At 41.1% G+C, this 22,251-nt stretch overlaps 1 protein-coding gene across 3 annotated transcripts; it reads right to left on the bottom strand.

The window, feature by feature from the left end:
- Window positions 1–1,249: 1,249 nt before the first annotated feature.
- CMKLR2 (chemerin chemokine-like receptor 2) lies at window positions 1,250–20,731 on the bottom strand. 3 transcript variants are annotated; one of them, XM_027123248.1, is made up of 3 exons: window positions 20,564–20,731; window positions 13,969–14,031; window positions 1,250–2,525 (listed from the first exon to the last, which is right to left on the bottom strand). In XM_027123248.1, the coding sequence occupies exon 3, from the start codon at window positions 2,495–2,497 to the stop codon at window positions 1,430–1,432; it is 1,068 nt and encodes a 355-aa protein (XP_026979049.1). In that variant the 5' UTR covers window positions 2,498–2,525; window positions 13,969–14,031; window positions 20,564–20,731; the 3' UTR covers window positions 1,250–1,429. The 3 variants fall into 3 exon arrangements, with proteins under 3 accessions (XP_026979049.1, XP_026979065.1, XP_026979057.1); XM_027123264.1 differs by lacking the exon at window positions 13,969–14,031; XM_027123256.1 differs by lacking the exons at window positions 13,969–14,031; window positions 20,564–20,731 and adding an exon at window positions 5,500–5,677.
- Window positions 20,732–22,251: the final 1,520 nt, after the last annotated feature.

Below are 22,251 nucleotides of genomic sequence, written 5' to 3'. Positions count from 1 at the left end.
TGAAGAGGTCACTGACTTAAAGGTATACTTTATTGGTCTTATAAATATAGGAATAGAAGGTAGAAATATATCAACACGTCATACATGCTTTATTTTCCTGAAATCATTCTGATATTGAGCTGGCCTATCTACTATCTGGATGTCAGTGTTTCATGTTTATAGCAATCTTATACTTATTTGCGTATATACATACTCAGAATTTTCCAAAAACATTAATTTTTTTTTTTTTTTTGGCGATACGCGGGCCTCTCACTGTTGTGGCCTCTCCTGTTGCGGAGCACAGGCTCCGGAGGCGCAGGCTCAGCGGCCATGGCTCATGGGCCCAGCCGCTCCGCGGCATGTGGGATCCTCCCAGACCAGGGCACGAACCCATGTCCCCTGCAACAGCAGGCAGACTCTCAACCACTGCACCACCAGGGAAGCCCAACATTAATGTTTATAATGATATCATGGGGAATTAAAGATGGGCATATATCCCCATTGAGAGGTAGGGTATATGTCCCCTCCCTTTGAATCTGAGCTGGCCAGTGACTGCTTTGGTCAGTAGAGTACAGTGGAAGTGATACTGTGCCAGTGTCTGGCATAGCCTTTAAGAGGAGTAGAAATTTCTACCCTGGTCTCTAGAGCCCTACACTGCCATATAAGTCCGGCTAACCCTGAGATGAGATGCTATGCTGGAATACCCGTGTGAAGAAAGGAGAGGAGAAGAAGGGAGGAGGGAAGGGGAGGAGAGAGAGGGGAAGGAGAAGGAAGGGAAGGGGATGGGGAGAAGGGAGGAGAGCCGCTCAGCCAGTCCCCAGCTGTTCTAAACCTCAGCCAGCTGGGTCATCCTGGTCCAGCTGAGGCTCCGGATATTGCGAAGCAGAGAGGCAAACCTCCCTTCTGTGCCTTGTTTAAATTGCTGATCCTCAGACTTGTGAGATATAATAGTAATAATAAATTGCTATTTTAAGCGACTAGATTTTGGGACAGTTTTAACCTACTCTAACCAACTATTACTTTAATTCATAAATGCAAATACAGATTACATGAAATAAAGAAATTAAGTACATATGTTGTATTTTAAGACTAGGTCTAATAGGTTACTTGTGCAAAATTAAAGTGAGCTTAAGCACACATATTTTTATATTTTTGAAATTAGTCATATATTTAATATTAAGATTTAGAACTTTTAAAAAGTCATTAAAATTGAAAAAATAGTGTTAATCCACTACAGTATAATTAGCAAGAATAACACAGATAATTTAAGTTGTTGGAAAAAAATGAAGATCCTTCTTATGTTTTATATCAGTAGAAAAATATGATGCCAATAAAATGACCAAAAACAATAAAAAGATACAGTCAGCTCTATGTCTTGGACCCAAACAATCCGAAAGCATCTGTCAGGGGACCCACACAAAAGCCATATGATCTGTGCAAGAGTAAGAATTCACTGGGCTGTTTCCAGGAGACACGGATTCTTGGTTTCAGAGTTCCTGAGCTGTTCACTTACTGTGCCAGAACAGCTCACTTCCCACAGCGTATATTTTAGTATCTCAGCAACTGAGGCCCGAAAGCGTGCTTGGAACTTCTTACTAATTAAGACATAAAGAATGGGGTTCAAGCAACTATTGAGGAATGCCAAGCCAGTGGAGAGGGGGATTCCGGCCTGCAGCACCTGGTGGAAATAGCTATTGTGGTGAATCGTGAGCTCCCAAATGCTAAACAGGTGATACGGAGTCCAGCAAATCAAAAAGGCAGTGACCACAGCCAGGATGGTCCAGAAGTGCTTACTGGAGATCAGGATGCTTCGCTTCTTCACCTTGAAGATGAGGCACAAGTAGCAAATGCTCATTGTTAGAAGAGGGAAGAGGTACCCAACAATAACTTTCACCCAGGTCAGAATATGATGCCTCATCAACGTGAGGTCAGGATCATGCTCGTGGAAGTTGTTATAGCAAAGAGTGTGGTTATTGAACTCCAGAGTGTCCCGGAAAAACAGGGCGGGACCACCCATTAGTGAAGCCAAAAGCCAAACAACTATAATAACAATCAGAGAGTTCCTTAGGGTCCGGTACCGATGAGATAAGACAGGGTGGATCAAGTAGATATAGCGGTCCAGGCTTATCACCGTCAGGAAGAAAACACTGGCAAACATGTTCAACTGGGCAATGAAGGAATTGGCCTTGCACAACCAGATGCCAAAGGGCCAGTGGAAATTCATGGCCACATAGGAGATGTACAGGGGCAAGAAGAGAAGAAAAATGAAATCTGCGATGGCTAGATTGAGGAACCAGAGAGTGGTGACTGTCTTCTTCCACTTGAATCCCGTAAACCAAATGACAAGGGCATTTCCTGGAATGCCCAGAACAAATGCCAAACAGTATAACACGAGGGAGACCCAGTGAACGACTCCTAGGTGTGCTTTCTCCTCCAAATCAGTCTCTGGGGAGTAATATTCCAGGGCATAGGAGTAGTTCTCAAAGTCTTCAAATAATGTTTCCTCTAGATCTTCCATGACCTTGCTAAATGCAGAATGAAGAAATCTATGGAAGCAAATTTAAAAAGAAAGAAAACAATTTTTAAAAGAACAAATGTTTAGTGAATGATACAGAACATAAGGATAAAAATATTTTATCTTAATAGACACTAATAACAATTTAGGACCAAAATGGGGACGTAACCACAGAAGTAGAGATTTTTTAAATGAGAGGAAGCTATGAAAAAAATACTTATTTGAAATATTTGGCAAAATCTTTCCTAGAAAAAAATGTACTCTTCCAAAATGGACACAAGCAGAAACAAAACCTCAATAGACTTACAACCATTAAAGAAATATCATATGTTAAAAAAATGTTTTTCATCTTATGAACTAGAAATAGTATATTTCTGTTGGACACTCCAGGTGTCCAAGTCTCACTGGACCTAAGTGTTGCTATAATTATTCTCAAAGCTGTGAGAGTTTATTTTTGTAAAGTATTCAGTAAATGCTAAATTAAAATGATTGACTCTATAGGTACAATTCCTATGTTCATAATGCTTGTAGGGCTGACTAGAGAGAATCTAACATTCAACAAATATTTATTAAGTTCTTACCAGGCATTATTATTTTATGGAAGATGCAAAAGAAAACAGATGAATACTTATGTGGTGATGACTTCAAAATCCTTATTTGTACCCTGTACTTCTTAAGATCTAGACAGAGTTCCAATTGCTTCTTTGGCTCATCCACCTGGATGTCACGGGCAAGCACTGGAGATTTTGACCCACTGTTTTGCACCCATGGATGTTTTGATTCTAGGTTTATAAATTCAAATATGTTCATCAGAATTATATCAATATGGAAGGCTTTTCAACTACAAGATATATTTTGGAATGAACTTGACTATGACCACTTAATTTCTATATTAATTTCTTATAGAGTGCAGTTAAGCTTTATTTAAATTTTTTATTTTCCTGAAATTACTTTGTTTTGAATTAATTCAAAGTAATTCTTTTCTACATTACAACAAAGATTTGATTTATTAATCAGTTTTATTTTTATTTTTTAATTTTTTGTGGTATGCGGGCCTCTCACTGTTGTGGCCCAGGCTCCTCCAGCACAGGCTCCGGACGCGCAGGCTCAGCGGCCATGGCCCACGGGCCTAGCCGCTCCGCGGCATGTGGGATCTTCCCGGACCGGGGCACGAACCCGTGTCCCCTGCATCGGCAGGTGGACTCTCAACCACTGCGCCACCAGGGAACCCCTTTATTTTTTTAACATCTTTATTGGAGTATAATTGCTTTACAATGGTGTGTTAGTTTCTGCTGTATAACAAAGTGAATCAGCTATACATATACATATATCCCCATATCTTCTCCCTCTTGCGTCTCCCTCCCACACTCCCTATCTCACCCCTATTTTGTTTATTTTTATCCATACCAAATGTTATCTATTATAATTTCATGCAAAGTAAGTTTTCTTTTGTGGCCTTTTTTTTTTTTTCCCCTGCTATCCAGTCCAGTTTCCTGCGTTAAGAAGACTTGAATGTCAATTTTTCAACCAAATTGTTTACTGGGTGTAAATATAGCTTCATCAATTTATTTTGTGTTATTTCTATCTGTAGTATTCAAAATCAAGTAGAAAAAAGACTAATAGTTATATTCATTTCATGGAGCTCTAATCATTAATGGGGCAAATATGTATGATTTGAGATTATAGTAGGGTTAGAACAAAGAGGTCAAAACATCTTGTGTTGCTCACAGCCAGCTCAGACTCAATTTGACTAACACTAAATTCATCATCCTACCTAAAATCATTTGAGGAATCTAGCAGAGCATAGTTAAAAACAAAAGCACTTCATTAGCATTCTCCCAACCCCAGACCCAGCTAACTTCTCTTTATCTTTCAACATTCAGCTCAAATGCCACCTTTTCCTGGAAACGTTTTCTGACATTACCTTCCCCCATATAATTATAATACATAATAACAACTATTATTACACACAATAGTCAATGCTATTGGGAATTTACTAGATGCCAGGCATGTATGATCTAATTTGACCCTTGAAAGAATCATATAAAGTGGATAAGCACTATTGTTATTTCCATCTCCAAGAAAAAATACTGAAGCTTCAAGAAGCTTAGTGACTTTCCCAGTTTCACGCAACCTATAATTGGAGAGTCAAGATTAAATTCAAATCTGTTGAAGCCAGATCCTGGGCTCTTAACCACTACGACATTCCCCTCTTCTGCCATACTTCTCTTATTGTACTTAATACACTATACTGTCACTGATTTCTCTTTGATTCCTGGCCTACCAAACTGTGAACTCCTTGAGAATGACTGTCATCTCTGTAACCCACAGTGCCTAGTACAGGTCTTAACATCTCACAGGTGCTCAACATGTGCTCAGTAAATAATTGGCTCTGCTAGAAAGCCTGTTCAGAACCAAATGTAATTTTAAAGCCTCAGGTGAGAGTTTGTGAGTTCACCCCTAAGTCACTCTCATTGCCAGAATCTCTCTGGCCTTGACCCACAGTTCTATCCTCAAGATCTAGACTTGTTCCTTGTCACTGAGTCCTTTTCTTCATGTGTCCAAGACTGGCTTCTTTCCCGCTACCCTTTTCTTTCAGGTCTGGGACCTTACTCTGACCTCTTCACTCCTTCTGGTAGCTGAACCCCCTCCATGTCAAATCCTTTCCAGCCTAACCTCCAACTCCCTATCTTGGTTTTCTGCCTGTATACTAAGACACCCTTACCTTCCTGGTGCCTATGACCTATTCTTTTAGACTATGAGCAATTCTGAGGTCAAATGGCCCTAAATCACCTTACAAAACCCTAAGCGGTGAGTAGATGGAACTTGATTCCCCAAATATAGAAAAGCCAATGGAGGACTTCTAATTACACAAAACCACTATCCTCAGCAAGTCAGGAGCTTACAAAGTCATTGCTGACTGTGCTGAGCCAGAATGGTCGCAGGGCCTGCTGAAGGATTCCAACCACCCCTCATCCCGTTTCTCTTGGGGCAGGGGGAGGTACCTTGAGGATGAGTGATTTTTCTGAACAGAATCCCTTCAAACAGAAACACTTGTTCCAGAGAAATTCCTAATCTTCCAGAAAGCAGATGAGTAGGTTAGATGCAATGAACAGTTCAGGCTTGGAGAAAGATCTTCAAGAGGAGCTGAATACTGTGTGGAGAAAAGGGAACCCGCCTGCACTGTTGGTGGGAATGTAAATTGATGCAGCCACTATGAAGAACAGTAAGGAGGTTCCTTAAAAAACTAAAAAGAGAACTACCATATGACCCAGCAATCCCACTACTGGGCATATACCCAGAGAAAACCACAGTTCAAAAAGACACATGCACCCCAATGTTCATTGCAGCACTATTTACAATAGCCAGGTCATGGAAGCAACCTAAATGCCCATCGACAGAAGAATGGATAAAGAAGATGTGGTACATATATACAATGGAATATTACTCAGCCATAAAAAGGAACAAAGTTGGGTCATTTGTAGAGACATGGACGGACTTAGAGACTGTCATACAGAGTAAAGTAAGTTAGAAAGAGAAAAACAAATATCGTGTATTAATACATATATGTGGAATCTAGAAAAATGGTACAGATGAACTGGTTTGCAGGGCAGAAATAGAGACACAGAAGTAGAGAGCAAACATATGGACACCAAGGGGGAAAGCAGCGGGTGGTGGGGGTGGGGGTGGGATGAATTGGGAGATTGGGATTGACATGTATACACTGATGTGTATAAAATGGATAACTAATAAGAACCTGCTGTATAAAAAAAATAAAATAAAATTCAAAAAAAAAAAGAAAAAAAATTGCAATAAATGCAGCTTTTTACAGCATTATACAAAAAAAATAAAAAAAATAAAAAGAGGAGCTGAATACTGCCCAGCTGAATCCTTCACAACAAATATAAGCTAGGAATTCCCCTCGGACTTGAGTAGATGTTTTTGTGTGCTGGTGATGGTGAGAGGGAGGGGTGGGATGAAGAAAAGTGAGAAGTAAGACAGAATTCAGCAACTATCCTACCAAGTCCTTGGCTAGAGACAGTTAACCCTTGAGGGCATATTCTTGCTTAATTATTGTACCTTGTTTGTATATTGCTTTATAGTTTATAGGCACCTCCAGATAGAATTTCCAAACCTTACTTAGACCTACCCAAATATCTAGAGACTAACTAACTGTATTAGTTTCCCAGGGCTACTGTAACAAAGTACTCTAAACTGGATAGCTTAAAATAACAAAGTTATTGTTTCAAAGTCTGGAGAAAACTGAAATCAAGGTGTAAGCAGGGTTGTTTCCTTCTGAGGGCTATCAGTGAGAATTTGTTCCATGCTTCTTGTCTAGATTCCAGTGGTTTGTTGGCAAACTTTGGCAGTTCTTGGCTTGTACATGCAACAAGATGTTTTCACCTCTTCGTTCTATGCCAGAGTCTCGGGCCTTCCCCTACCCTCTTTCTCTTCTTCTCATTGGCTGAATGAGGATGCAGTGATGAACCATCATGTACCAGGTGGATAAGGAAAACATGATTGTTCACAAGGTAGAAGCTTGGGTTCCTGGATGACCTCATGGAGCAGAGCTGCCCTACTTCTCTGAACCACCTCCTTCTGGATTACTAAGTGAGAAAATATTTCCCCCACTATTCTTTTAAAGCAGCTGAACCTGTATCCTAACTAATATAGCTTCTCTAGGCCTTGACTTTAAGCACTGTGGTGGAGACTTGTCAGTGCTCACCTCCTATGAAAGATGTTATAAGAAACCCTTGAGGTGGGAACTATTCCTAACAGTCGTCATGGCTTCCGGAAGAAAGAGAGGGGAGCTTCCCTTAGGGAGAGCAGAAAGAGGAAAAAGCTGACTTTGTAAGGAGGATCTCTTTTACCCCAGCAATGGTCAGGGAGCCATTTAACGAACATCCTTTTTAGCCATCAAAAGAGAATGTGAGAGAGTTTTTGCAATTGATTCAATTGATTACGGTGGGCTGGTAAGACTCCTGCTTTGTAAGGAAATGAGGGGCAGATCTAGAGTTGTAATAGACCTATGTTATTTGGGCAGAGTTAAACAACCTCTGCCCTTTATTTCATAATTTAAATGTCCCAAGGGCAGGGAACTTTAATGGATGCAACAGTCCAAGTTGGGGAGACAATGGGATTTGGGTAAACCAAAGAGCAGTGGACTTGCTTTCAGTGGAGAGCAGCTACTCAGTTCCAGCCAACTGCTTCCACGTGGGAAATGAGGGCTTAGTGTTGCCAGAGTTTTTGACAAATGGCTGAATATCTATATTTTTAATGTGAAAAGTTTCCAACTCCTAAACTACTGTTTTAAAACGAAATAGTTGTGGGCTGTATTCAGCCCAGCTATAAATTTGTGACCTCTGGGGAAGGCAAACTCTTTGAAGACTCTGAGCTTTTCAAAAGCATAGGAGGAGGCTATACATTAAATAAGACAGGAACAAAAGGACAAACGTATGATTGTTCTTGTATGCATAACTATTGAGGTTCATAGACACAAAAAGTAGAATGGTTGTTGCTAGGGACTAGGGGAAGACTGGAAATGGGGATTTATTGTTTAATGGGTACAGAGTTTCAGTTGGAGAAGGTGAAAAAGTTCTGGAGATGGATAATTGCGATGGTTGTACAACGATGTGAACGTATTTAATGCTACAGAAGCGTACACTTAAAATGGTTAAAATGGTAAATTTTATGTTACATATATTTTCCCACAATAAAAAAAGAAAAGAAAGAAAGAAATTCAGAGACTTTCTGGAAGAAGTGATCTCTGTCTTGTCTTATAATTAAAGAATTGAATAAACAACACACACATATATAGTTTTTATCTTCTGTGTATAAACAGAGTAAATGTTCATTGTAGAAAAGTTAGAAAAGCATAAAGTATAAAAGGAGAAAATAAAAATTGACTTCCATAATCTCAAAAAACAAACAAATAAATAAATAAATAAAAATAAAATGGAAATAGAAACTCTGAGTTGGCCTCTGAGAATGACTTGCCTCTTTGTCCCAGCAAGGCAACCATAAGATTTTATGCTACTCGGGGCCTCTCCATAGATCCTCATTTTAACCTTCTCCAATTTGATATAAGAGATTGACTACAAGAGTTGAGACAACTCTTTTTTTCTCCAGGAAAAAAGATGCTACGTACAAGTTCCTAACCTTACTGGGTTTCTGTTAGAGTTACTACGGAGGACCATGATAAGAAAGGCAAAGAAATGGATCATAACCTAGAACCAGAGCTATTCCTTGGAGCAGTAACAAAGCTGGTTCTCAAGAGGAATGGTGAGTAAACTCCCTGCTAAATGACCCTCACCCTGTCTTCTGCCACCTCTCATTAGATCCCTATGTCCCCGCCTCATCATTGCTCTAAGTCCCACAACTTGGGCCTTTCAACTCCTACCTGTAAGCTCTGCTCTGCCCCAAACTTGAACTCAGATATGTTCCTTGTTCAAAGTGTAACTTGGCAGTCATGCTGATCCATGGTTCTCTTTCTACTTCATTCTCTGATTTGGGTAACTGGGTTATTGCCTTGTCCCTCGTCCTTGCTCCCAGGTTCCAGTTTTGGATTGCCATACCTTAGGTCCCCTGGAGAACACTGACCTCTGTTACCACATTTCCGTGACTCTGCTCCTTTGCTCTCTGGGAGGATCCATGCTTCTCTCCTACATTGGTTAGACTACTGACTTACCACCCCAGGAGGCATTGCTCTGACACTAATTCTCATCCCTTATTACCACCAACATCTGTACCAGCGGTACTCAACCAGGGACAATTTTGCCTCCCAGGGGATATTTGACAATGTCTAGAGACATTGTTGATTGTCACAACAGGGGATGGAGGATGAGGGGGGAAATGCTACTGGTACCTAGTGAGTAGAGGCCAGGGATGCTGCTAGGCACCCTGTAATAGACAGCTCCCCACAACAAGGAATTATCTTGCCCCAAAAGTCAAGGATGCCAAAGTTAAGAAACCCTGATCTACACACATTGAGCTCAGTCTGAGCTCCTTTCTTCTATCTCTTGCTGCTGAATCTGCTCTTTTCCCGTGGGCACCTTCATCTTGGGAGTCCTGGCTTGGCCTGGTCTGCTCTATCCTGCTACCAACCAACTGTGTTTTATAGCGGTTGCAAACTGTTAGTCTGTGTGTTGGTCTGTGTGTCTGTGGTTGAAAAAGTGTTAAAGATGTTTGGTGTAGATGCTAATATTAAACATTAATAGAGGGCTTCCCTGGTGGAGCAGTGGTTGAGAGTCCGCCTGCCAATGCAGGGGACACGGGTTCATGCCCAGTCTGGGAAGATCCCACATGCCGCGGAGCGGCTGGGCCCGTGAGCCATGGCCGCTGAACCTGCGCGTCCGGAGCCTGTGCTCCGCAACGGGAGAGGCCACAACGGTGAGAGACCCGCGTACCGCAAAAACAAAACAAACGAAAACAAAACATTAATAGACTTCACAAAATATTGCAATTTTTAGCTTCTTTTGATAATTTGTATCATCTGGTAATAATGGGCCTGTATTTTCTGTAGCAGCATTTGCATTCCTCTCCAGACAAGGTATGTACTCTGACTTGCCATGGTCACCACCACTTCCAAATCACTCATTTATGACACTTTCCAGGATGCTGTCAGTACTTGAATTTGAAGTCTTTGCTAACACTATGCCTTGTATATAGTAAGAAATAAAATTACTGGGCTTCCCTGGTGGCGCAGTGGTTAAGAATCCACCTGCCAATGCAGGGGATGAGGGTTCAAGCCCTGATCCGGGAAGATCCCACATGCTGCAGAGCAACTAAGCCCGTGTGCCACAACTACTGAGCCTGTGCTCTAGAGCCCATAAGCCACAACTACTGAAGCCCGCATGCCTAGAGCCTGTGCTCCGCAACAAGAGAAGCCACTGCAATGAGAGGCCTGCGCACTGCAAAGAAGAGTAGCCCCCACTTGTCCCAACTAGAGAAAGCCCGCGCGCAGCAACGAAGACCCAACACAGCCAAAAATAAATAAATTTAAAGAAAAAAAGAAATAAAATTATTGAAAAAAATAAAACTATACACGTATGAGGGTGCAAATGAAGTGTGTGATAATGCAATCTCAAGATAATATCTGCAATCTCAAAGTAAAAATGTGGTCTGTAAAGAAAGGTTACTGCCTTGGGCATTTCTGCCAATTTAAATTTAAGGACCTACATTTAAGAACATGTATTTTTTTTTTTTTTAAGAACATGTATTTTTAAACTTTTAAAAACTGATGTTCTGCTGTATCATCCATCATGATGTGTTATACTGATCTGTTTATTCTTAATGAGATAAGAGAGAAAGAGCAAAAAGAGGTGCAGAAAGAAAATATGGGGAAATTTGCCCTCAGTTAAACCATGTGGCTATATATATACATACACAGGTACATACATATGCATATATGTGTGTGTGTGTATATATATATATATATATATATACACACACACACTACTTTTTTTTCATATTTTATTTTATATTTTTATTTATTTATTTATTTTTTGCGGTATGCGGGCCTCTCACTGTTGTGGCCTCTCCCGTTGCGGAGCACAGGCTCCAGACGCTTAGGCTCAGCGGCCATGGCCCACGGGCCCAACCGCTCTGTGGCATGTGGGATCTTCCCAGCCTGGGGCACGAACCCGTGTCCCCTGCATCGGCAGGCAGACTCTCAACCACTGCGCCACCAGGGAAGCCCCTTATTTGTTTTTTTATACAGCAGGTTCTTATTAGTTATCCATTTTGTACATATTAGTGTATATATGTCAATCCCAATTTCCCAGAGATGCAGAGGTGAAACTAGAGGGATATCTGGGCAATAGAAAAAAGCCTTGCTAGGCAGTAACCAGAAATGAAGATGGGTAGCAGGCAGACTTAGGTCTTTAAATCCAGGTTTAAAGGAAACTGTCATTTATTAAATAGGAAGAGTCAAACTGTCTTGGCTGGCAGTGACTTTCCATTGAGATGTCTTATATTTTTCTCAGTTTAGAAGAGCACAATAACAATGCCAGGATGAGGCTTTAGACTTGACTGAAAGGAGGAAATAGCTACTGTATTTGTCTTAAACCATATGTGTTGCTGAAAGGCAAATAAATAATTCTGACTGAAATAAAGACTAATAAAGATCTATATGATCTTAAATCTTTTGAGTAGCCATTGAAGTGAGTGCCAAGCTGCATTGTGGACATGAATATAAACAGGTCCACCCAAGTCCATTAGAAATGTGTGAAAAGTGCTTGGTGTGGAGCAAAGTTCAGAGAAGCATCCCTCAAGTTTGTGGTTTGGTTTCCAAAGAATGTGAAGAGGCATATTTACTACAGGGATTCAGCTGCTGTGAGGAACCAAGTTATCACATTCCTGGGTTACATTTACTTCGATACTCAAGTGACAAATATCTAGTTCTGGAGCACAGAACTGTTTATTGAATTAAACAAACTGGTTTCTTATCTATGCAGATTTAATAGATGGTAAAGCTGAAACTCTTTTCTGAGTAAATAGATTTCACTACAAAGAGTTCTGGCAGAAAGAATAGTGATAAATAGTCTATAAAATCCAGATGATTTGGGGAAAGGACGTCTGGTAGAAATGTGTATCATTAAACTTTTAAGTGTGGTTTTAAATGAGGCTTGGCTGTAGAGGGAAACATTTTGTTTATCCACCTTGACAAAACACAGATTCTTTCTGGCAGAACATTTGGTGAATGCAGAGGGGTTCAATTTAGTTCCATATCGTTGAGTTAGATGGGTTTTCATCGACCATTGCAGAAATGTATACCTAACAGAACCTTAAGAAAATTTAGGCTCTTATCTGCTTTGATCAGAGAGAAGGATTTGGTGTTGCTGACAGTTGTCTACGTGGATTGCCTTTGTAGAGTTCCCCATACACCCTGATAAAAAAGAACTCAAGAATGTATCTTCTGGGCTTCCCTGGTGGCGCAGTGGTTGAGAGTCCGCCTGCCGATGCAGGGGACGCAGGTTCGTGCCCCGGTCCGGGAAGATCCCACATGCCGCGGAGCAGCTGGGCCCGTGAGCCGTGGCTGCTGAGCCTGCGCGTCCGGAGCCTGTGCTCCGCAACGGGAGAGGCCACAACAGTGAGAGGCCCGCCTACCGCAAAAAAAAAAAAAAAAAAAAAAAGAAAAGAATGTATCTCCTGTAAAATGCATCTCCCGTGAAAAGAACAGGGGCGCTTGAGGGAACCTGTACTCTGCTTCTGATTGAATGACAGGAATGAGTAGAAAGAATCAATGGACATGAGAGAGAAACTCTTTGGTGAAAACCACAGATCCATTACCCGGCAAACATACATCGTCAGCAAACTTTACTTTTCAAGAGCCATCTACTTAGGGAAGAGAGATTTTGTTGAAAAGCATGTGTGTGTGTGTGTGTGTGTGTGAGGGTGGGGGGAGTTATCTGAGGTCATTGCTCAATATTTTCCACTAACTATCAAATATAAACTGTATACCACACCCCAGTTTGTGCTCAAGATGTTTGGCACCAGCAGAATATTTTGCTACCCTTTGGAAAAACGATCTCTGCTTGGAAGGTGTTGGGGCACAGTAGTATTTTATAAAGATTGCCTGTTTATTCACCCAAGAGAAACAAGGGAGTTTTAAATGGAAATTGAAGGTTGAGTGTGATATTGTTGGTTCCTGGGGTTGGGAGGTGGTAGAAAGGTAATTGTTGGATTGCACCTTTCCACCCCAAGGCCTGGCACAGCCTAACCTTGAATAAGAGAAGCGTCTTGCCTATCTGTAGCTCCCATGTCATTTATTGCTTAATGCCATACTTTAAGACAAATGACAATATTCTTTGGCTTATTAGGATAAATGTAAGTATTTTGGTTTGGCTGGAAAAGACACAACAAAAAAAGGGAGTGTTTTGGTAATGAAGGCCTTTGAAGGTCCTACTTAAGCATTTGGATTTTATTGCATTGTCAGCTGGGAGCAAATAAAAATGTTTGTAGCAGGGAGTGGCATTGCTGAATTTTTGTTTTTGTAAAGATCATCTGGTAGCAGTTTGGGAGATATTGCAGCAATTGAAGTCAAAGATGGAAGGGCCTTAGGCAGTGAGAGTTAGAATGGAGATGAGGGAGACTTATTTGAAAGACATTCATTTAGGAGATTAATAGAAGCTCTCAGGAAGCTTAGCTAAGCTAGGATAACCTTCACAATAACTTTTTTTATTGAGTTGTCATTGAAAATCAACCCTGGATAGAAAAACTATAGCTAATTTCAGGCATACAAATGTTTTATTCCATTTTAAAGGCAATGGGGTGGGGGAAGAGAAAATTTTTTCTTTATGAAAAAAATACAATTGAATCAAGTGCACATGAAATGATACCTATTTTCACTCTGTTGAGATCAAGGTCTTTTCATAAAAGGCACTTGCAGGCTGATTTGCACGTCCTACCCTCAGGCTTCACTAGGACAGTTTAAGAGAACGCAGCACATATTTGAAAGGTCAACGCCTACTTACATAACAGTTGATTTAATGCTCCACCCAGAAGTTTGTGTCCCGATTTGTACAATCTGTATGGCTCTGTTGACTGTGGGGAGGAAAACAGAGTGAATGATTAACCTTGGGTCAGGGAGAAACTTTCAGGCTTAATTTCTTTGCAAGACTTTAAGATAATGAACACATGGGTAAATTTTAATATCAGGCCATAACGTGGTCTATGGCCTCTGGAATCAGAATGCCTGCTTTCAAACCCCAGTCTATTTCTTCCTGGCTGTGGAATCTTAGACAAATCACCTACTACCTTGAAGCCTCAGTTTCCTCATTTGTAAAATGAGAGTAGTAATAGTTCTAACTCATAGGGTTGCTAATGATGATCACAAAAGGAAATCCTCAGAAAGTGACTAGGTCAGTGCCCGGCACAGAGAGCATGCTCAATAATTATAGCTATTGATTACTACCAGTTGAAGAGTAAAAGCAGTACACAATGGAGGGGGGTAGAGAGAAAGTAGAAAGGTAACGGGATTTCTTTGTATCACTTCAGGAGAAAAATGAGAAGATTTAAGTACAGATTTTAAAACTTGTTTTGCGTGTTTTATATTTTGAAAAATATTGATCTGTATTGAGATCACACCTTGTTAGATGCCTGCCTTCTGAAGGCAGTTGGGGGACCCCTATGTCGAGCCCCCAAAGGCCACTATTATCCCCAAATCTGACCAAGAGTGGTGAGAAAATAGACACTGTAAAGCATTATATTTCTCTTCCTTTTTAAAAAAGCTATTTTCATCTTTTGTTAAAGGTCTAGGTCTTTACCTCACTTTTCTCCAAATTTTATCTAGGGTCTGGGAAAGAATCACCACCATTAGCAATGTAATGTTTCAAAGCCTTGGTCAGAGCAGAAATCCCTAAATTTCCTTAAAAAGTGATTTCTATGTATGCAAATAATTTTTTTGGCAAGAAGAAGTAGGCACTTAATTTGGAAACCTTGATACCATAGGACTTCTGTAACTCTATTTTTGTAGGGCATATGACTAGATAGCTACTGGAGATCTGAATTGTTCAATTTATGTCGTGGATATTTTCATCCACATAAGCAGTCAAAATTAGAGCTTTAATCCTTTTTAGGGTCTTCTGGGCAATGTTATGTCTACTGAAGAACTGATCTTGGAAGCAGCAGCCACAACAGAATACCTACCAGATTATTAAACTGCTCAAAAATTGATACCATGGTTTAGACAGTAAAAAAAGGTTGTACGTGACTATGTTGGTCTGCGTCTAAAATCGTTAACCATGACCTGAAATCTCTGCAAAGATATGCTTCTGAAAACTCAGGGACACCGGGTGGAAGTTTGTGCTGCTACCGTAATATACCTCTGTTTTCTGTTTCATCATTACTTGGCACTAAAAATGTTTTGGCCTCAATCACATATTGTCAATAACGTTGACAGAAATCTAGGAAGAATTCCCAGTTGAGGGTAGAAACTGAATTAGCAGCTATTATATGCTTATTCAATTTGTATCAAGGTATTTCCTTTCTAAAAAAAAAGAAGGAACAACACTCAAGTAATTTGCAAAATGTATTGAAGTTGCAGACACTTCACAAAACTATTCATCATCCAGAGAGGTAGTTAGTGAACTTGGTAAAGCAGGTGGAAGGGAAACTTGTTTTGGTAGCAACGGTAATGTTTTTCAAGACAGAAGCAGAAAAGTGGGGGGAGGTGGGAGGGACAACAATTCTAGAACTTCCTCCCATTCATACAAGATTACGCCTGAAGATATTTCTGCCTTTTTTTCACTTAGAAGGAGATATAGGAGGGAGTATAGGATCAAATGTAGTAGTGGAAGATAAAATAAAGCACCATTTGAAAGATTTGCCCATTGACAGTAAACAAACAGTTGAGTTCCACAATCATTATTGCGATGGTTTAGAGACATCCTTCATGAACACTTTTAATTATTTGACAGTAGTGAAAGTAAAGCTAGCAGGCTCAGCATTCCACTTTATCATGGTCAGTCTATATTAGGTGTAGTTTGTAGAAGTCTGCAAAAACAGATGTTGAGGAGACCACTGGAAAAAGAAGCAGTGCAGAAGAAAGGACTCCAGAGACTGAATTGTATCTGTTGGAATGGTTGAAGGAATCAGTGAGAAAGGAAGACTAAAGGAGTCTGAGATTGCAGCGCTGTTTATAGTAGCCAAGATATGGAAGCAACTTAAATGTCCATTGACACATGAATGGATTAAAAAAAAAGATGTGGTACATATATGCAATGGAATACTACTCAGCCATTAAAAAGAATGAGATAATGCCATTTGCAGCAACATGGATGGACCTGGAGATTATCGTACTAAGTGAAGTACATCAGACAGAGAAAGACAAATATCATATGGTATCACTTATATGCTGAATCTTTAAAAAAAATGATAAAATGAACTTATTTACAAAACAGAAACAGACTCACAGACTTAGAGGATGAAATTATGGTTATGGAGGGGGAAGGGTAGGGGAAGAGGGATAGATTGGGAGTTTGGGATTGACATGTACACACTGCTATATTTAAAATGGACAGCCAGCAAGGACCTACTGTATAGCACAGGGAATACTGCTCAATATTCTGCAATAACCTAAATGGGAAAAGAATTTGAAAAAGAATAGATACGTGTATATGTATAATTGAATCACTTTACTGTACACCTGAAACACAACACTGTTAATCAACTATTTTCCAATATAAAATAAAAATAAATAAATAAACAAACTAATTAATTAGAAAATAAAGGAGTCTGAGAGCTGTTTTCAGATACCTGAAGATGAGGAAAAAGTAAGACATTTATGCTGTCTTAAGGTCATAAATAGTAAGATATTTATGTTGATTCCAAAGTTGGAGCTAGGGCAAAAAATTGGTTGGCATAATAGCTAGGAAAAGTTTGACTTAGTGGATGGGATTTCCCTGGTGGTCCAGTGGTAAAGAATCTGCCTTCCAACGCAGGGGACACAGGTTCGATCCCTGGTCAGGGAACTAAGATCCCACTTGCCGCGGGGCAACTAAGCCCACGCGCCACAACTACTGAGCTCGCGCGCCTCAACGAGAAAGCCTGAGAGCCACAAACTACAGAACCCATGCACTCTGGAGCCCGTGCGCCACAACTACGGAGCCCATGCACCCTGGAGCCTGCGCACCACAACTAGAGCGAGAAAACCCTCATGCCACAACTAGAGAGAAGCCTGCGTGCCGCAAAAGAGCCTGCGCCGAAGCAAAAGATCCCGCATGCCTCAACGAAGATCCCAAGTGCTACACCTAAGACCCAACACAGCCAAAAAAAAAAAAGAAAAGAAATAAATAAAATAAATATTTAAAAAAAGTTTGGCTTAGTGGAACCAAGAACTTATAGCTGTTCAAAACCTACCAACTGGAATGCCCTGGATGCCCAATGGGTAGGGCTCCATGCCGCCACTGCAGGGGGCCTGGGTTTGATCTCTGATTAGGGAACTAAGATCCCGCACGCTGTGAGACGAGGCCAAAAAAAAAAAAAAGAGAAAACCAACCAACAAACCAAAGAGATATGTATACATTGCACTTGAATGGCTGCTGGTGGGGACACTGTAGATGGCACTGACATCTGCACTCAGGGGGTCTTTAACATCATCCATTAAGGACAAGAGTCTATGATAATAGACATTACTTTTGAGCCCTTATTCTCTATTTACTGCTTAGGAAACTGAAGGTGAGGAAACTGCAAAAACCATTCAGTTGGCAAGTTGCCATGGTTAGATTCTTATCGAAATGTGTAAGTGCCCAAGTTTTTACCCTCTGGGCACCCAAGGTACAAGAATCCTTTCTCAAGAGTGTTTAAGGAAATAGTTTTTGAGAATGACACTGAATTTAGAGAATAATTCGACTTTCCTTTTCTAGAACTATACCTGTGGCTGAATAAAAAAGCAAAACAAAAATAAACCACTCTCCCCTGCAAATGAGGAAGACTACGTAGGAGGAAGCTCAGAATGATATAAGATAAAGAAATCCTCTGTTTTTTAATTAGACCCTTTCTCACCACTCCTCACCGCCCCCCCCCCAAGGCCCAGTGGACCCAGCTTGTGAGAACGGTTTTTATCTTTGAGCTTGTGTTGTGGCTACACAGTAGTGCTGTGCCAGAGGCCCATATTTACCCAGAATCTATTCTATTCCTGGGCCTGGTTCTAACTCTGCTGTTAAAGTTACTGCAAATGTGGAAAAGTGAAGAACCAAATTACCAGACCAGGAACCAAATTACCAGACCATGGCTGGACTCCTATCCGGCCATGGCAGCTGGATTCTGAGGACATTAGGCAAACACATATTCTTTACTGCTCCATAGCAGGTTAAGTCTCAAGTCCCCTCGTGGTCTCTTATGGTGACCTGGGCCATATATGGACTGCATTTGCCCAAGAGCCTCTTCTTTCTGCCGGGACCCCACTGTGATTTCTTCTTGTTCTACAATGGGCAAGGGTACTTTCAAAGGGTGCATATCCACATCATGGCTTAATACTTCAGGCACAGGACATAGGTGAGAGAGAAGAAAATCAGAAAGAGGAAGAAAAATTTAATCCAGTTTCTAGTTGTTTTTTTTTTTAATTAATTTATTCTTTCTTTATTTTTTTATTTGTGGCTGCATTGGGTCTTCGTTGCTGCGCGCGGGCTTTCTCTAGTTGCAGCGAGCAGGGGCTACTCTTCGTTGTGGTGCGCGGGCTTCTCCTTGCAGTGGCTTCTCTTGCTGCGGAGCACGGGCTCTAGGCACGCGGGCTTCAGTAGTTGTGGCACGTGGGCTTCAGTAGTTGTGGCTCACAGGCTCTAGAGCGCAGGCTCAGTAGTTGCGGTGCACGGACTTAGTTGCTCCGCGGCATGTGGGATCTTCCCGGACCAGAGCTCGAACCCGTGTCCCTGCATTGGCAGGCGGATTCTTAACCACTGCGCCACTAGGGAAGCCCCCCAGTTTCTATTTCTGATCAAAGCACTCCAACCAAACCCCACTGTGAGGCTCTGAGGACTCCATTTTGTCCTCACCTAGCAGAGCCCTCAACAGGAACCAGGTTCTTCATGGGAGCAGTGCCCCCTAGAGGTTAGCATGACCCATCGTCACATCTCGAGATTTTCCTCTTACCTTAGATACGTTTCTTATTAGAACAAACGAGAGCTATTTTATCTCAGTACGCTACTGTGGATACTCGTGACCCATCTCTGAACATCTGGACATCTTACTCTATCCATTCCAGGATTCCTTCACAATTATCCCTGGTGTCCCGGTTCCAGAATAGTTTCTTGTTGGCTTTCCCCATTGGTCCACCCACAAATTCAGATTGCATGACATAGGGTCAAGATTAGGGTGAGGCAAGTGAGGTTGGGTCATGCAAGTACAGAGCCAGATCCTGACTTCACTTAAAATTTTGATAGTTTGTTCAGCATGGATCTTTTACATACATTTTGTTTACTGAGATTTTTGGTGCCTGTTAAATTTTGCCTTAATTACCTCACCCTAGTTCCAGCCCTGCCATGACACCTGAGCCCATTGACGTCAGTGGAAGCAAAAGCCCCCGCTTCCACTGCAGGGGGCTACAGTTGAATGGTTGTAAGTGGACTGGTTCTTTGCCCTCGTGATCACGTGGCTGCCTGGGAGCTGTGTCTGCCGCTGCTCCCCAGCATCAGGAGAGAGTGTATCGCTATATCATATACTGCATATTGCTAGCTGGGAAAAGGTCAAAATCCAAAATTCCAAGTACAGTTTCTACTGAATGTGCTTTGCTTTTGCACAATCATAAAGTCAAAAAATAAGTTGAAACATCGTAAGTCGGGGACGGTCTGTACTTTGGATAATTCAAAAGCCAAGTATTTCTCCAAGCACTCAAGCCTAAGAAAGCAGTCAGAAAATGTCCTGGCACCTATACAAGTAACACAATGTGTCATCACTGAAACATAATGCAAGCAGTTTATTTCCTGACAAGGAGCTTGGAAGAAACTGAGTAGCAAATCACTTGATACAATAAAATTGCTTTTTAAAAATTCTACTTTTAGAACACTTTCCTCTATCTTTTCTGTCCATCACAGATTTTCTCTAATAAGACAAAGTCAGACAAAGCACTTGAAGCCTAAAGTCTGATTCCCTGAAACTATGTTTAATAACTCATGTGACTAGTTATTAAAAGAAAAATCTTGGCAATTCTAAGCTCAACTTTAAAGCCACTTAAGAATAGTCATGTTAATAGTAACCATAGATATCTTGAGTCAAAAACACTTTAGTTTTGCTTGCATTCAAGATAAAGTTTTGAAGGTTCCAGAAAGAGATATTCAGAATGGTCATTCTGTTACTTCTAAAAAAGTCTAATTCCGGGATTCCCTGGTGGTGCAGTGGTTGAGCGTCCGCCTGCCAATGCAGGGGACACGGGTTCGTGACCCGGTCTGGGAAGATCCCACATGCCGCGGAGCGGCTGGGCCCGTGAACCGTGGCCGCTGAGCCTGCGTGTCCGGAGCCTGTGCTCCGCAACGGGAGAGGCCACAACAGTGCGAGGCCCATGTACCGCAAAACAAACAAACAAACACACAAACAAACAAAAAAACCCAAAAAGTCTAATTCCACCATACCGACCTGGAAAATTGACTGAAAGGCAGTGTCCAGAATGTTCTTTAGAATTTACCTGTCTTTCACTTCGGAACTAGCTTGTTAAGCAACACCTGCGTTGAACTTTATGCCAGTTACAGGGCAAAGCAAATCATCTTCTCAAACAGGTTCTCCCAGCTGTAATGTGCTGAGGCAGCAGTTACAGGCCCTGAATTATTACCCTATAATGGATTTGGTAAGCCTGCATTGAAGAGATAGATAATATGAACTCATGGCTTATTCCGTGCCTTTTCAACAACCATGAGAAGGGAGTCGATGTGATGTACCCAGAAGGTATCCCAATCAACCACTTTCACCTGCATTTCCATGGGATGGGCACCGTTCACCCAGGTACTGAGATTGGTGCCCTTTGGTGACCTCTTCTGACCTTTGGGCATGCTAAATTTCTGCTCAGCGCAAGCTTTCTCCTTGACCGTGAGCTCAAGTAAGTCAAGAAAGGGATGTGGCAGCCTAAAATAAAAAGAGGGGGAGTGAATTTGCCCTTGGCTGTTTTCATAGAATTGGGGGAGTATTTGTCCAACTCTGCCTGAGCTGGTCAGAATGCACCCGGGGGTGCTGTGTTCTTTCCTTGGAATTAAATTTATGAAGAACAAGGATAAACTGGAGCATGTCCAGAAGAGAGGGAACAGGTTGAAGAGAAAGCTTAAAATGACATCATGGGAGGAGTGCTGAATGAACTGGTGGAAGCTATTTATCCTGGAAAAGAAAGAGCAGGATAACGTTTTTCATGCAGAGAAGGGAATTGTTTTATCTGGCCAGAGAGTAAAGCTAAGAATATGAGGGAAACAGAAATTTTAGCTCAGTATGAAGCAAAACTTTCTAGAGAGTATAGTTGTTAAAAATTGGCATTTCTTCATTTAATACGTATTTCCTGAGCATCTCCTATGTGTTCTAGGCCCCAGTGAAACAGAAGCGAATAGCGATGAACTGAAGCCATGGAGCTTTCAGCCTAGCACAAAGCTTTGTCAGATAATGGCCCATTTCTCATACTTAGAGATGTTTAATGAGACAACCATAAATTGAAGGTTTTTCTGGCATCGCATGTGACTGGACTTAATGTCTAAAGTTCTGCCAACCCTGAAACTCTATGTTTTGTTTACTCTAATGTTACACTTGATGCAGTTTGATGGCTCTCCTGGCCATGGGTCAGGATGTATGGCTCTGATTCTGTGGCTTAGCCATGGTCTTCTATCAGTCAATGCATATATGCAGTGCTGCCTCTGCTAAGTGTAGCTTCATTTTATTTTATTTTATTTTATTTTGTGCTAAGAGGGATGGGGTGGCATGGAGAGAAAACACTATAAAAGTTCTTTCATATGTGACGTACAGTGAAGGGAAACAATTTTCTTATGTCCCATATTCACCCCCGAAGATCTGGTTGTCATTTCTATTACTTTTATTCTTTTTCAACTTGCCATTATTGCTTGGGGAATGGGAGTTCTTCCTTCACACACCAGTTTCAATTCTTTAATCTCTTTGAAGGAGGAAGGAGTCAGGTGGCTAAAAACCACAGAATCATAGTCCTTAAAGTAAGATGAGATAGTAGAGATAATCTACTCTAGTCCTTTCATTTTATACACAAGAAAACAGAAATTTAGCAGAACACTTTAAAAGACCTGAATAGAAAGACAGAAGCACCAATAACCACTAGAATT

This window comes from Aethalodelphis obliquidens, unplaced genomic scaffold (assembly GCF_003676395.1).
Source record: "Aethalodelphis obliquidens isolate GAN/ISIS:26980383/991018 unplaced genomic scaffold, ASM367639v1 scaffold2, whole genome shotgun sequence".
NCBI lineage: Eukaryota > Metazoa > Chordata > Mammalia > Artiodactyla > Delphinidae > Aethalodelphis > Aethalodelphis obliquidens.
This window is presented reverse-complemented; position numbering and strand designations above follow the sequence as displayed.